At 41.2% G+C, this 14,971-nt stretch overlaps 2 protein-coding genes across 3 annotated transcripts in view; one reads left to right on the plus strand and one right to left on the minus strand.

Annotated features, from left to right (window-relative positions):
* Positions 1–7,641, minus strand: part of RPN2 (ribophorin II) — a 59,414-nt gene extending 51,773 nt beyond the window's left edge. For both annotated transcript variants that reach the window (XM_027070049.2, XM_027070048.2), the window contains exons 1-2: positions 7,509–7,641; positions 2,901–3,094 (exon numbers count right to left, since the gene is read on the minus strand). In XM_027070049.2, the coding sequence (XP_026925850.1) occupies positions 2,901–3,094; positions 7,509–7,521 (207 nt within the window). In that variant the 5' untranslated portion in view covers positions 7,522–7,641. The remainder of the gene's footprint in view (positions 1–2,900; positions 3,095–7,508) is intronic.
* Positions 7,334–14,971, plus strand: part of MROH8 (maestro heat like repeat family member 8) — a 58,279-nt gene continuing 50,641 nt past the window's right edge. The window contains exons 1-2 of the mRNA XM_053199990.1: positions 7,334–7,655; positions 12,856–13,001. Coding sequence (XP_053055965.1) covers positions 7,493–7,655; positions 12,856–13,001 — 309 coding nt within the window. The 5' untranslated portion in view covers positions 7,334–7,492. The remainder of the gene's footprint in view (positions 7,656–12,855; positions 13,002–14,971) is intronic.

Consider the following 14,971-nt stretch of genomic DNA (forward strand, 5'->3'; position numbering starts at 1 on the left):
CAGGCCAGACGGTCTCTTCAGTAACTACTCAACTCTACTGCTAAAGTGCAAAAGCCGCTACAAGAGTGGGCATGGCTGTGTTTCAATAAAGCTTTATTTACAAAAGCAGGATTTGACTCTGGGGGCCATAGTCTGTCAACACTTCTGCCATACAGTATTCAGATGATGGCTGGCAGACATCGGGCAAATTACCTAACCTTTCTGAGCTTCCATTTCCTCCTCTATTACAGGATACTATTTTTGACCACATAGAATTAAGACAATTAACTCAAGCTAATATATCCAATGTACCCAGCACACAGGAGGCATTCAATAAATCAACAGCAGTTACTGATTTTAGTGTGGGGCAGGAAATGTAAAAGTAAGCCTAAGACATCACAAACTCTCCTACTAGATCACATAAAAACAAGCAAAAAATGCACATAGAACGGCATTTTGGCCTACTGGCTAAAAGGCGACATTTTGAGCATCAAAAAGAATAACAACTGTTATTGTAGGTCAACTATACTTCAAAAAAGAAAAAAGAAAAAAAAGAATAACAACTGCCATGGATTGCAAAACATTAACCGGGACTACCAGTTCTGGCCGTGGCAGAATTAAAGGCATTGAAGTTACCTCCTGCCATCAATAATGACAAAACTAAAAAAATATACGAAGTTGAGACACTGGACAACAGACAGTACAAGGCTGTGATGCTTAAAAGAAAGTAAATAGTATGAAAACGATAGCACAAATGACAGGATCTTAAATAGAAATATCTCGTTATATGGTCCTTTTGTTATTCGTGACATAGCAAAATAGTAATTCAAAGTATATTGATGAAGTTCAAACGCACATTACAATCTCTAGAGCAAATACTAAAATAATAAGTAGAGCTAAAAAGCCAACAGAAGAGATAAAATGGAATAATCAAAAACTAATTCAATCCAGGGCACCTGGGTGGCTCAGTCGGTTAAGCATCCAACTCTTAGTTTTGGCTCAGGTCATGATTTTACGGTTCGTGCATTCGAGCCCTGCATCGGACTCCATGTTGACGGTGCAGAGACTGCTTAGGATTCTCTTTCTCTCCCTCTCTCTGCCCCTCCCATGCTCTCTCTCTTTCAAAATAAATAAATAAACTTAAATTATAAAAAATTATTCAATCTAAGACAGGAAGGAAGGAGGAAAAAAACAGCTAATCAAAAAACAAGATGGTAGACTTAAACTAAACAATATAGTTACATTACATATAAATAGACTAAACTCCCAATTAAAAGATATTGTCAGATGAGATTTTACAAAAACAAGTCCCTACTAGATACTGTTTACAGAGAGAGGGTAATCTGACAACACCTGAGTCCACTGATCCAACTTTATCATAACTAAAACAACCAGATGTTAGTTACACACCCATTGATAGAAAGTACACATAGGAAGTACCTATGAAATGTTTTTGCCAAGAAAATTGACCTGAGGGGCGCCTGGGTGGCTCCGTCGGTTAAGCGGCCGACTTCGGCTCAGGTCATGATCTCGCGGTCCGTGAGTTCGAGCCCCACGTCGGGCTCTGTGCTGACAGCTCAGAGCCTGGAGCCTGTTTCAGATTCTGTGTCTCCCTCTCTCTGACCCTCCCCCGTTCATGCTTTGTCTCTCTCTGTCTCAAAAATAAATAAACGTTAAAAAAAAAAAATTTAAAAAAAAAAAAAAAAGAAAAGAAAATTGACCTGAATACAAGTAAGCCTCAAGAGCTAACCATCAGTTTACAGGAATACAAGAGATAAGGAGGTATGTTCAAAAACAGTATGAAAATGCTATCAACCAAAGGCAGAATGTGGAAACTTCTCCAGGATGAGTTGATCTGGCTTGTTCTACAAGTAAAAGGTACTGGGGGAGGGGAAGATGGAAACGGTTATTAGACGAAAAAGGTCTTTAAAAGCAAAGTTTTCTCCAACTGGTAGCAGAAGAGATCAGAGAGATTTGAAGAGTAAGAACTCAACATGACATTACTGACTTAAATGGGGAGGGGACAACATGAGAAGTAATGTGGGTCGCCTTGAGGAACAGAGAGCAGCCCTTGGCTGACAGCCCACAAGAAAATGGGGATCTTAGACTTAAGACTGCACAGAACTGCGTGCATTCCATCAATCACCTGAAGAAAACTGAAGCACATTCTTCCCCAGAGCCTCCAGATAAGAGCCCAGCCTTGGCCAACACCTTTACTTGGACCTTCTGTGACACTAAGTAGAGAGCACATACAAACCTGCCTGGACTTCTCACTACAGAATTATCAGCTAATAGATGAATACTGTTTTAAATAACTAAATTTATAGTCATTTGTTATACAGCCACAGAAAACTAATAACACAAGGCTTATATGAGAAACCTGGCCTTAACCCCTTTACCCTAGCTATCCATGCTACTGTAATAAATAAAATGTAAATTCACTTAAGACTGTTCCTAAAACCAGGTAAAGTTTTAGTCATGATGCATGTTCCTCATCAAAGGTCCAAAAAAACAAAAAATCAAAACTGCCTGATACAGTGTCAGTGTTTAATAAATATGAATGCTCTCATCTTGAATTCCTTTATTATTTATGAGTCACACGTACAGGGCACTTAAGAAGTCCATGTGGTATTGTACAGTCTCACTCAGAACTATAGCAACAGTTTCTAGAGGTAAAATGTCAAGTTTACAGTAAAATGTCAAGTTTCTAAGACTCACTCTTCTTTATATTCTACTATAACGCCTGGCAGGGTCCTAAACATACATTAGGCATTAAGAAAAAAAAAAAAGATCTGGCAGACGGAAATAAGTATTTTTTACATTGGATTTGCCTTGGTCTTCCTCAAATGAGCAAGAGTTAGTTCTGAAGTACACAAAAGGAACACAGTCGAGGGATGAGGCCAAGACAAAAGTAGCCTTACCTTTACATCTGGCACCTGGGCACCAAGGCTGCTGAGTCCCACGATGGAGTAGAAAGCAGTTTCCAAACTTGTGAAGGGGCGGTCCAGTGAGGCTTTCAGTCTCTCCACATCTGGCTTGGTGAGGTAGTGAGTGGGCGTCAGAGCCTGGGTGCTGGCTATGATTGTCAGAGCCAACAGGAAGACAGTGCTTGAACCTTGGGGGGAAATGACTATTAAATACACTCCACAAACGATTCCAAAGTTCTACGTACAGTTCCAATGATGGCGTACACCAAGGTCTGGGAACCAAATCATAAGAGGAAGTGGGAGGGCACTGGGAGGTTTAAACTGGAAAGAAGTCCTAGGGAAGTGGTGGGTACTGTCTCCTTCATCCATCTGAAGGGCAGTCCTCCTGGCAGCCTCTGTGGGCTGAAGCACAGAACCCATCATGCCACTCCATTTCAAGCACGTTTGTAACTCCTATGCCGCTAGGACAGGCCCAATCCTAACCCCTCACCACGGCCTTGCCTGCCTCTCACAGGATCTCTTCCCTCACTCTTCCCTCCATCTGTGGCTCTCTGGCTCCCTCTGTTCCTCTAATGAGTCATGTTCTTCCCTACCCAGCACTTTTTCATGCTTTCCCTTACTCAACTTTGCGTAATTTTTACTCTCAGATTTCAGTTCAAGTATCTCTTCCTTAAAAAGCCTCCCAACAGCCCTCAGTACTTGGGTTAGGTCCCCAGTACTATAGTGACTTATACAGCCACACTACAAAGTACTATAAAGAATGTGACCTCTGAGGCCAGGTTTAAATTCTAGCTCTGCCACTTATTAGCAGTGTGGCTGTGGCAGTTACAATGTGGCCAACCCATGCCTTAGTTTCCTCAAGTGTAAAGTGGGGAGTAACAGTACCTACCTTAGGGGTGTAATGAGGATTACATGAGTTAACATAGAAAGATCTTAGAGCAGTGACTGTTACGGCAAGAACTACGTAAATGTTAGCTACCTCTATTAGCACTGCTATTGTTGCCAGATCAATGCATAGCAACCGGTACTTCTTCCATGTTGTCTTTTTCACAACCATAAGTAACAGTGTAATGTCTGATTCCTCTGCTAAACCGTAAGCTCCAGGATAGTTTCTCCGATACATCCCCGTATTTCCAAGTATTACACATCACCTGGCATAGTACTAAATTAATATTTGCTAAATACATGGAAAGAAAAGTTAATCCTTGTCTATTACGCTCCAAGAAACAGGAAGCAGTTAGGAATGGTATATTCTATGGGCTGTTTTCTGAATTGTCTGCCACCCGATTGTACAATATCCATCCTTCACCACCATCACCTTATCCATACTTTTCATGGTTTCAGTTACCCATGTTCAAACACGGTCCAGGACTGTCAGGTCAACAGTAGCCTAACGTTACATCACAATGCCTGTGTCATTCACCTCACTTCATCTCATCACGCAGGCATTTTATCATGTAGTTATCTATATCAAGAAGGGTGAGTACAGGACAAGATATTTTGAAAGAGAGGGAAGACCACATTCACGTAGCCTTTAGTACAATGTATTGTTGTAACTGTTCTTTTACTATTAGTTATTGTTGTTAATCTCTCACTGTGCCTGATCTATAAATTAAACTTTATCATAGGTATGCATGTATAGAAAAAAACACATATGTATATGGTTCAGTTTTAGGCATCCACCGGGGTTCTTGGAAAGTATGCCCTGCAGATACGGGAGCACTACTATAATCATGAGGCTAATAGAAATGGTCCTAAACCTCTGCCTATAGTGTCAAATTTACTTTGAACTATAATCCCTTAAGAAAGGCATTATTAGGGAGAGCCTGGCTGGCTCAACTGGTAGAGCATGTGACACTTGATCTCGAGGTTGTTGAGTTCAATGCCCACATTGGGCATACAGATTACTTTTTTTTAAAAAGCATGATTGTATCTATTTTACAAATAAGAAAATTCAGAGTGAAAGTATCCTGCAGCCGATCTTGGACTCAAACTCAAATCTAACTAAAGAGGTTAGATAATTATTTTTTGGAGTATATTATAGAAATGATGCCTACATTAGTGCTACTCAGAATCGTTCTTCAATGAATGCTAGTTCTATTTAAATCCTTGTGTATGTGTTAAATAATCTAAAAAATGTGAAAGTTCTTTTTAAAGCACTAGAAAGAGAGGTGCCTGGGAGACTTAGTCATATGAGCATCCGACTCAATGTTGGCTGAGGTCATGACCTCATGTTTTGTGAGATCAAGCCCCACATGGAGCCCTACATTTTGGGATTCTTTCCCTCTCTCTCTGCCCCTCCCCTGCTCATGTTTCCTCTTTCTCCCTCTCAAAATAAAAAAATAGACATTTTAAGAAAACACTAGAAGGGGTGCCTGGCTGGCTCAGTCAGTTAAGCGACCGACTTTGGATCAGATCACGATCTTGCCATTCGTGGCTTCGAGCCCCGTGTTGGGTTCTGTGCTGACAGCTCAGAGCCTGGAGCCTGCTTGGGATTGTGTCTCCCTCTCTCTCTGCCTTCCCCTGTTCACTCTCTGTCTCTCTCTCTCTCAAAAATAAACATTAAAAAAAATTGTTTTTAAAAACACTAGAAAGAAATCTATAATGCATTCATTAATAAAATATTTATTGGATGCCTACCAAGCACTATTTTTGGTATTAAAGCAGGAAACAGAAAAAACAAAACAAGACCTCACGGAGTCTACATTCTAGTATTTGCTATTAAAGCAGGAAACAGAAAAAACAAAACAAGACCTCACGGAGTCTACATTCTAGGGTGAAAAGGAAGATATCACACAACACAATTAAGAAACATTACTTATCACGTTAGGTGACAATCATTATGGAGAATAAAAAAGCACAGAACAGATTAACTGAGAAGAACTACAATTTTTAATATGAGAGTCTATGAAGGTCTAACTAAGAAATAAAACTACTGTGTATAGACCTGAAGGAAAAGAAGGAGCAAGTCACAAAGACATTTTTGGGGAAACTATCCCAAGAAGAAAAGCAAGTGCAAAGACCCTGAATCAGCAGTATATACAGTATTCTTGGATATTAGCAAAGAGGAAAGTATAGCTAGAGTGGCATAAGCAAAAGATGAAAAGTATGGAAGCGGTGATAAAGGCAGCAGAGGTTAAATCTGAAGGGCCTTTAACATCCTTGTAGAGCCTCTGGCTTTTAATGAGTGAGATGGGAGCCACTAGAAAGTTTTGAGGAGTGATTTGATTTACATTTTAACAGGATCATGGACACGATTGTCAGGATTTAATGGGATCTTGACACAATTGCCAAGAATAAACAAAACTGTGTTGAGACTATGCAGGAGAAAGGACCTAAAAAGGATCACCAGTTAGTAATAACCCAAGTAAAAAGATAATGGTGGTCACAGCCAGGGTGACAGTAGTAGAGGTGAGAAGCAGTCAGAGTCTGGCTAGAATTCAAGGTCAAAGCCAGAACTTTTAAAGGATAGAAAAATGCAAGAAAAATCTGAATCTCCAGTGCTTTGTATACATGCATGTACTCAATATATTAAGATCTAGTAAATGACTATGAAAACATGTGTGGGATATGCCCATACTATATGCTAAGTACTTGGCATGCACTGAGTCATTAAATCTTCACAACATGCAAATGAGTGTGGTTTACAGACCAAGAAATTGAGACTCAGGAGTTACCTGCCCTAAAAAACAAATGAGAATCAAACTGCAGGCATTTTGAATCCAAAGTTTGTTTTTAACCACTCTATCACCCTCAACTTTTCAAAAACTGGAACAATGACCCAGTATCTTAGTCACTGTTATCGTGGGCAAGTTACTTCTCTTCTTTGAAATTCTGCCTTCCTATCTGTCAAATGTAAATAATAGTACACATGCCCCACGCCGCCGCGGTGAGACTACATGAGGATTCCATTCTGCACAGTGCTCACTCAATAACTAGCAATGCAGTTAACTTTATTGATGCTTGCTTAGTGCCATGTACTATTTTAAACTACGCAAGGGAATCAGCTTATTTTGATACAGCAATTTATGCAGCGGAATGTGACTGATCTAGTTTACACAGCAGAAACTGAGGTGCGGAGAGGTTAAGGAACTTGCGCTGGAACACAAAACGAACACTTGGCAGGCTACGAGCATGCACCAGGAGAATCTAACTTCAGAATTTATACCCTACGTTCTCAGGTGAGTGATTTCCTTCCTCCTTTTTACTAAAAAGGAAACCACGGTCCAAAGAAGAACGATTTGGCCGAAAGCTTCCACTCAGGCACCCCCCGCCGGCCCGGGAACCGCCGCGAGTCAAATGAATGAGTGAAGCCAGACCTAGGGTTAACCGCGGCCCCCGGTTGGGCCTCGGGGGCACCCGTAGCTCCACGCCGCACTCGCACCCACCCCACCTCCGCTTGCCTGCAGTCCCACCAGCTAGACAGCCCTCCATCACACGACCCCCAAAAGAGCCCAAGCACATGCCCCTTCCCCACAGGGGAAGAAGCTCCCGCCTGGCCGGCTCCTGAGGGGCGAGCACTAGCCTCCCGCGGGCTACGGCCCACTCGCCCAGGCGTGCCGGCCGCGGGGCCCCGTTGCCGAGCCATGCACAACGCCTCACCCGGCGACGCCATTTCTCCGAGCAGGTCCCACCAGGGCCCGAGCCGCAGGCTGACTTCCGCTCGGGAAAGTGGCGCCAAGAGCGCGCCGGAGGGGACGCCAGGGACTCGCGGCGGTCTGCGCCTGCTGGGATGGGATCTAGACACAGGTTAGTCCCTGCCGTCCCGCTGGGTCGGGCCAGTCCCAGCAGCTGGGGCCTGAATTCCAGTCCCCACGCGCAAAGGGCGCCGCGGTCCTTCTGTATAGGCCCGCCTCCCCCCCTCAACCTGGACCATTTGGAACCGGCCGCCTCGCAACGGTCTTGATCCGGGCGCTACCGGTACGCGGTTGGATGAGGCTTTGGGGAGGGCCCGAAACGGGGCCTCCTCTGATTGGCCAATCGCGTTGATTGGCCGATCGCGCCGTCACTCAGTCTTCTCTCTGCAGCCCGGCCAATTTTAAAGGAATGGGTAGGGTCCCTTGAGGAGGGGCAGGTAATATTCGAGGGCTTAGGTTTTCTTTTTCTTTTCCTTTTAATTTTTTTTTCCTTTAAGGAATTATGGCAGTTTCCTCCAAAGACTGTTTCGCTCGTTAGTAACTGACCTATAGGTGACGTTTAGTACCTCTCAAAATAACTCTGAGCCTATTAGCCCAATTTTACAGAAGTAACAGGGTCAAAAATAGAAGTGACTCCTGAGACAAAAGCAGCTTGTTTGTTTTAAGATAAGAAGAATCCCGTAATAATAATAAAAAAAAAATGAAAGTGTCTTATCTAAGAACTCAATAATAACTAATTGTAATAATTGAGCGTTTACAGGATAGCCCGAGTGTAGTAAGCATTCTCCGTACTTTATTTACTCCTTATCACCATTCTGTGAGGTTTGTACTGTTATTCCCATTTTCTAGAGAAAGGAACTAAAGATTTGAACCCAGACATTCTGACTCCATAATCTGTGCTTTTAACTGTTAAGAACATCTAAAAGCATGCACAATATGGTAAATACTAGTGTCCCCAATGTCATTACCCCAAATAGGGAAGAGTGGTCTTTCTGTCTGCTACTGTGCTATTAAATAAAATAGATACTTACATACTAGTTATACGTGAATATCTGAATTTGACTTTAAATTAATTAAAATTAAAAGTTCCTTAGTTGTGCTAGTCACATTTCAAGTACTCAATAGCCACATGTGGCCACTGGATATCATTTTGGACAGCACAGAATTATAGAAATTTCCAATATCACAGAAATTTCTAATGGATGGTGCTGATAGAGAAATATATATATATATAAAACTCTTACTGAAGCACCTGAGTGGCTCAGTCAGTAAGCCTCTGACTTTTGATTTATATTCAGGTCTTGATCTTGTGGTTGGTGAGATCGAGCCCTGTGTGGGGCTCTAAGCTGACAGTGCAGAGCTTGCTTGGAATTTTTTCTCTCCTTCTCTCTCTGCACCTCCCCTGCTCAGGCTTTCTCCCTCTCTCTCAAAATAAATAAATAAATACTAAAAAAATCTTCCAACTCAATAATAAGACAACCAGTGTTGTGCTGGAACCATCTCATACTGACTTGTGAGACTCACTTATTAAATTTAGCAAGAACTTTTCAAATTGGTTGTTAAATACAGCTACTTAGAAAAATTAAATTATAAAAACTTAACAATGAAATAAAATCTATTGAAAACCAAACTCATCATTTCGTTATTATTTTACTACATTTTATCATTGTGTATGCTTTTATGGTTGTTTATATCTATTGCAATCATGGTGTAGGCACATTTGCAGCTTTACCAGATAATGCCAAATTATTTCCAAAATGGTTGTACCAATATACACTACCAACTCTGATTTATAGGAGTTCTGTGCTCCACATCTTTGTTTTTTTTTAATGTTTATTCATTTTGAGAGAGAGAGCGAGAAAGAGAGGGAGAGAATCCCAAGCAGGTTCTGTGCAATCAGCACAGAGCCCGACGTGGGGCTTGATCTCACAAACCATGAGATCATGACCTGAACTAAAGTCAAGATCTGGACACTTAGCCAACTGAGCCACTCAGGTGCCCCCCCCGCCCCGGCCCCGTTCCACATCTTTGTCAACATCTTATATTCATGCCAATGTAAAAAAAAAAATTCAGGCAATATAAAAGTTTAAATACCATAAGTTTTCCTACACGTATCCCAACATTTGTGTGTGTGTATGTGTGTGTGTCTGTCCATATGTATACACACAGTTTACACACATTGCTCAACAACTTGCCTTTTCATTCATTACTATATGCTAAACATTGAGAAAATAGAGATCTATTCAGTCACTCAGTCAGTTTTTATTGAACATTATCTTGTGCCTGGCAGTATTCTAGTCTCTTAGAATACATTCGTGAACAAAGCAGCCAAAGATCCTTGGCTTCATGGAACTTACATTTTTTGCAGGAGGAGATGATAAACAATATCATAAGTAAGTGAATGATACATTAAAAGGTATTGCATACTATAGAAACAAAAAGTAGGAAAGGGTAAGGGAGATTAGGGAAGGGGAAATTGTTCTACCTCAGTTTCTTTTAACAGCAGCATGGTATTTCTTACCTATCCATTCATGCCCCATGAGGCTGACAATGTGCTAGGTGCTGGGAATACAGCCATGACAGTGTAGAGAAGGTTTCTGTCCTCATGGAGCTTACAGTCTGATGGGAGACAGTCAACAAACAAACACAAATGAACTTGATAGTTGTAGGTAATGGTTAAATACTATGAAAAAAAAATTAGAAAACAGCTGTGGGACTGCGTGGGGAGAGGCTACTTCACTTAGACTGGTGACCAGTAAATGCTTCTCTGCGAAGGTGACATTTAAGCTTTCACCTGAGTGATGACATGGAAGCAGTCCTAAAATACTAACCTTTCTAATCCCCTCTTCATTCCTAGGATCTGTAGTCGGGAGGAAATAGTGATCCCTTGTGCTTCTGACAATGATTCAGGAAGTGTGGATTTGCAGCTGAGCAACTTAGAGGATGTTAAAAACGATGCAAGTAGCCTTGAACTTACAGGTGAAAGGAGGAAAGGATTTTTTTTAATTTATTTATCTATTTATTTATTTATTTATTTATTTATTTATTTATTTATTTATTTATTTTTGGCAGGGACTTTTCAAGTCACATTGCTGGATAAGAGCCCTCAACTAGACTTTGACAATGAATTTGGTCCCTGCATTTAAGAGCTTGGAATATGGTTGGCAAAATGAGATAAAATATATTTGTGTAGACATATAGGAAACTGTGACAGGCAATCCTGCAGACTTGCACAAGTCTAGGTGCTGGAAGGATTCTGATAAGAGAAAGATGGTTGTAGGTGGAAACTTGATTGGGCTACAGAATATCTATCTTTTATTCTACAAACAGTATACAGTTTGTATACCAGTTGCTGAGTATACAGTAATGAACAAGATTTACATGTTCCCTGTCCTCAAAGAATTTGCTGGAAAGGACCAAAAAAAGTAAACATATCAAATAAAGTATGAGCTGTAGTTAATACTCTAAAAGAATTATACAAAGGGCTGAGACAAAAAGTAAGGGAGGTGGGAGCCGATTTTAAGCCATGGTCGTCAGAGAACACCTATCTGAGATGGTGTGGTTCAAACCTGAAGGAGTCCTCCAGGATATGAAAGAACAACCCATGCAAGAAGTAGAGGAAGGAACATTCCAGGTGGATATAATAGCATGTGCATGAGACAGGAAAGACTATTTAGGAACTACATTTACTCATTTCTACACTCAATCAACAAATATTTATTGAAGCCCTACTATGCTATAAACACTGATCTAGCTGCTAGAGATCTACTAGTGAACAGAACAGACTTATAAATAAATGACTGGAACTCAGTTTAATATGGATGATTGGGAGTGGGGATAGGGAACAGATATAAAGAGGTTTTTTAGCAGCTAGGAGGATACTTAGTCAAAACGGGCAAAGAGAGGATTTAAGAAAGGCATCCTGGCACAGAGCCCTGAAAGATGAGTGGGTGCTAGCTAGGCAAACAGGGTAGGAAGTAGGGAAGGTGGGGAAGAAGGAGAAACATGCAGAGAGAAGGAAAGCCCATGCAAAGATGAGAGGTGAATGAGAACAGGGCTTCTAGTGCATGAGAAGAATGTGACAGTGAGTTGCAGGAATCTGCAGAAGAGGCTATAATTCAGGAGAGCAAAAAGTGTACAGAAGAAGGGTGGTAGAAACCCTCAGATGATGGGTATGTAAAGGGGGAAATAGTAAGACTGTTTCCCTGACAGGAATAAGGGATTTGGTTTAGGAAAATAGAGGAGGTAAGGATGCAAAGCAATACGAAGAGGGAAAGGATGCCACCATAATTGTCACTCAACAAAGGAATAATATTTACCAACACTTCCTTGGTGCTAGCTCTGTATCAACCAAATGAGGTAGGCTCTATTATCATCCCCATTTTGGAAATGAAGAAATATGTCCGGAGAAAGTAAGATCACACAAGGTCAGAATGCTAGAAAGAGGCAGAGCAAGGATCCAAGCCTAGGCAGACCTACTCCATAGCCTGTGCTCTTAATCAAAGTATATCCCAGGTCTGGAAGGAGAGACTTCAGACATTTACTGCAACCTGGTCCAGTAGGGAGAGATCAACAAGGGGCTGCTACTATATTTTAAGCTCTTGTCACTACAGAGTCATAGACTTTTTTTTTTTAATGTTTATATTTGAAAGAGGGAGACAGAACATGAGCAGGGGAGGGGCAGAGAGAGAAGAGAGGGAGACACAGATCCAAAGTAGGCTCGAGGCTCTGAGCTGCCAGCACAGAGCCCAATGCAGGGCTCAAACTCACAGACTGCGAGATCATGACCTGAGCCAAAGTCGGATGCTTAGCCAACTCAGCCACCCAGGCACCCCAGAGTCATAGACTTTTTAATAATAAAATCTACTATTTAAATGCTTATTGGAGGCCACATACTGAGATAAGTCTTTTGTATTTATTACCTCACTTAATCCTCATAATAACCCTGTCTTACAGGTAAGGAAACTAAGGTTCCAAGAGGCAAACTAACTTGATAAAGATCATACAACTAATAAGTAGTAGAGCCAGGATTCAAATTAGTCTCAAACTGAGATATAAAGTCCGTGCTCTTAACCACTGTGTCATAGCTCACACTTAAAGGTTTTTGTAGCTTAGGAGGCCCTTAAAGAATGTTGAATTTGTAATTGAGAAAATTGAGACTCAGAGAGCAGAAGGGACTTAGTCAAGGTTGCAGAGCAGATAGTAAAGGTGAGACCAAGACATGCCTAACCTGATGTCCAGTGGCTCTCCCCACTAGACTATAACTTTACGTAGTATGGAGGCATCACCTGCTGTGTTCGTTTTGGTATTAGACTCGGACATCTCTGACATCACTGGACTCCCTCAGGAATCGCTCACAGATAGCTTCAGACACCTGACCCAACAAGGCCCCCTCAGTGAGCCCATTGTTGAGAGGCTGATCCAGTCTATCCAGGAGTTTTTTAATGGTGACCTACAGGTATGTGCAAGCAGTCTTACCTAGTTATCCAACTTATTCCTCCATTTTAACAAATATTTTAAACATTTATTGTTTTGTTAACATGCAAATATAACTGATATTCTAGACTATAAAACTTATTTATGATTATATTTTGATAATATACGTATATACATTTATAAATTGTATTTATACTTGTTTATAAAAACTATAAAATTCCTATTAAAGGAAGAAAATAAAAATAAAAGTCTTTACAAACCCCACTCTCCTAAGATAACTAATGTTAATGTTTTAGTGTATTTATTTTCAGTCTTTTTCTTCAACACATATAAATGCATGTAATTAGGCATGCCTGGGTGGCTCAGTTGGTTAAGCATCCAGCTTTGGCTCGGGCCATGATCTTGCGGTTCATGGGTTCAAGCCCCGTGTCAGGCTCTGTGCTGACAGCTTAGAGCCTGGAGCCTGCTTCAGATTCTGTGTCTCCCCCTCTCTCTGCCCCTCCCTTGCTCGTGCTCTGTCTCTTTCTCTCTCCCTCAAAAATGAATAAAACATTAAAAAAAATAAAATACAAAATTATTTTTAAAATGCATGTAATTATAGAAAAATAAACATCAGAGATGGTGGGAGGAGAAAAGTTTTCTAGGTCAATAGCTATAGATCTATATTTTCCTACTTAGCACAGTATTCTGTTGTTCAGGCAAAACATTCATTCATTAGTTTATTCTGTGAGAGCACATAACAGAAGAATTTATCTTAACCTTGGGCATTTCTTTTTTTTTAATTTTTTTTAACATTTATTTATTTTTGAGACAGAGAGAGAGCATGAACAGGGGAGGGTCAGAGGAAGAGGGAGACACAGAATCTGAAACAGGCTCCAGGCTCCGAGCTGTCAGCACAGAGCCTGACGCGGGGCTCGAACCCACAGACCATGAGATTATGACCTGAGCCGAAGTCGGACGCTTAACCGACTGAGCCACCCAGGCGCCCCAACCTTGGGCATTTCTGAGGAAGGACACCTTGAGCTCAGATCTGAGGAATGACTAGGAGAAACTAGAAGTTAGAATTGGAGGAAGTATTCCAGAAATAGGACATGGTATGTTTAACAACCTTGAGGCAGAAAGGAGAAGAGCATGTTTTATGAACTGAGAGAAGCCTGGTATGTTTAAGTGACAGTATCGAAGGTGTCTGTCATTTGTCAACAGACACTTAGGTTGTTTCCATATCTTGGCTGTTGTGAATAATGCTGTGGTGAACCTGGGAGTGCAGAGGTCTCTTTGAGATCCAGATTTCATTTTCTTTGAATATATATATGCAGATGTTTTGGTTTGTAAAAATTATTCAAGCTTTACATTTCCTTTATGTATAATGCTAATTAAAAATTTTTTAGGGGCCCCTGGGTGGCTCAGTCGGTTAAGTGTCTGACTTCGGCTCAGGTCATGATCTTACGGTTTGTGGGTTCAAGCCCCACATCAGGCTCTGTGCTGACCGCTCAGAGCCTGGAGCCTGCTTTGGATGCTGTGTCTCCCTCTCCCTCTCTGCCCCTCCTCTGCTCACACTCCATCTATCTCTCTCTCTCTCTCTCTCTCTCTCTCTCTCTCTCTCTCTCAAAAATAAATAACATTTAAAAAAAATTTTTTTTAAGCCAGAATGTTGGTCTTTTTTTTAATGTTTATTTATTTTTGAGAGAGAAAGAGAGAGGGAGGGAGACAAAGCAGGCTCCAGGCTCTGAGCTGTCAGCACAGAGCCCGATGGGGGGCTTGAACTCACAAACAGTAAGATCATGACCTGAGCTAAAGTCGGACACTAAACCGACAGAGCCACTCAGGCACCCCTGTTGGTCTTCACTTTTGACTTAAACTGTTCTTTACACTTCATGGCAGCAGAGCTTTATATAAATCATTTCTTTGTAATTAATATAGGGATTGCATTGCTGCAGTGAATTGAAAAAAAAAGAAAATCCATTCCCTACCTTGATCTGAACCTACACCCAG

This window comes from Acinonyx jubatus, chromosome A3 (genome assembly GCF_027475565.1).
Source record: "Acinonyx jubatus isolate Ajub_Pintada_27869175 chromosome A3, VMU_Ajub_asm_v1.0, whole genome shotgun sequence".
In the NCBI taxonomy this organism is placed as follows: Eukaryota; Metazoa; Chordata; class Mammalia; order Carnivora; family Felidae; genus Acinonyx; species Acinonyx jubatus.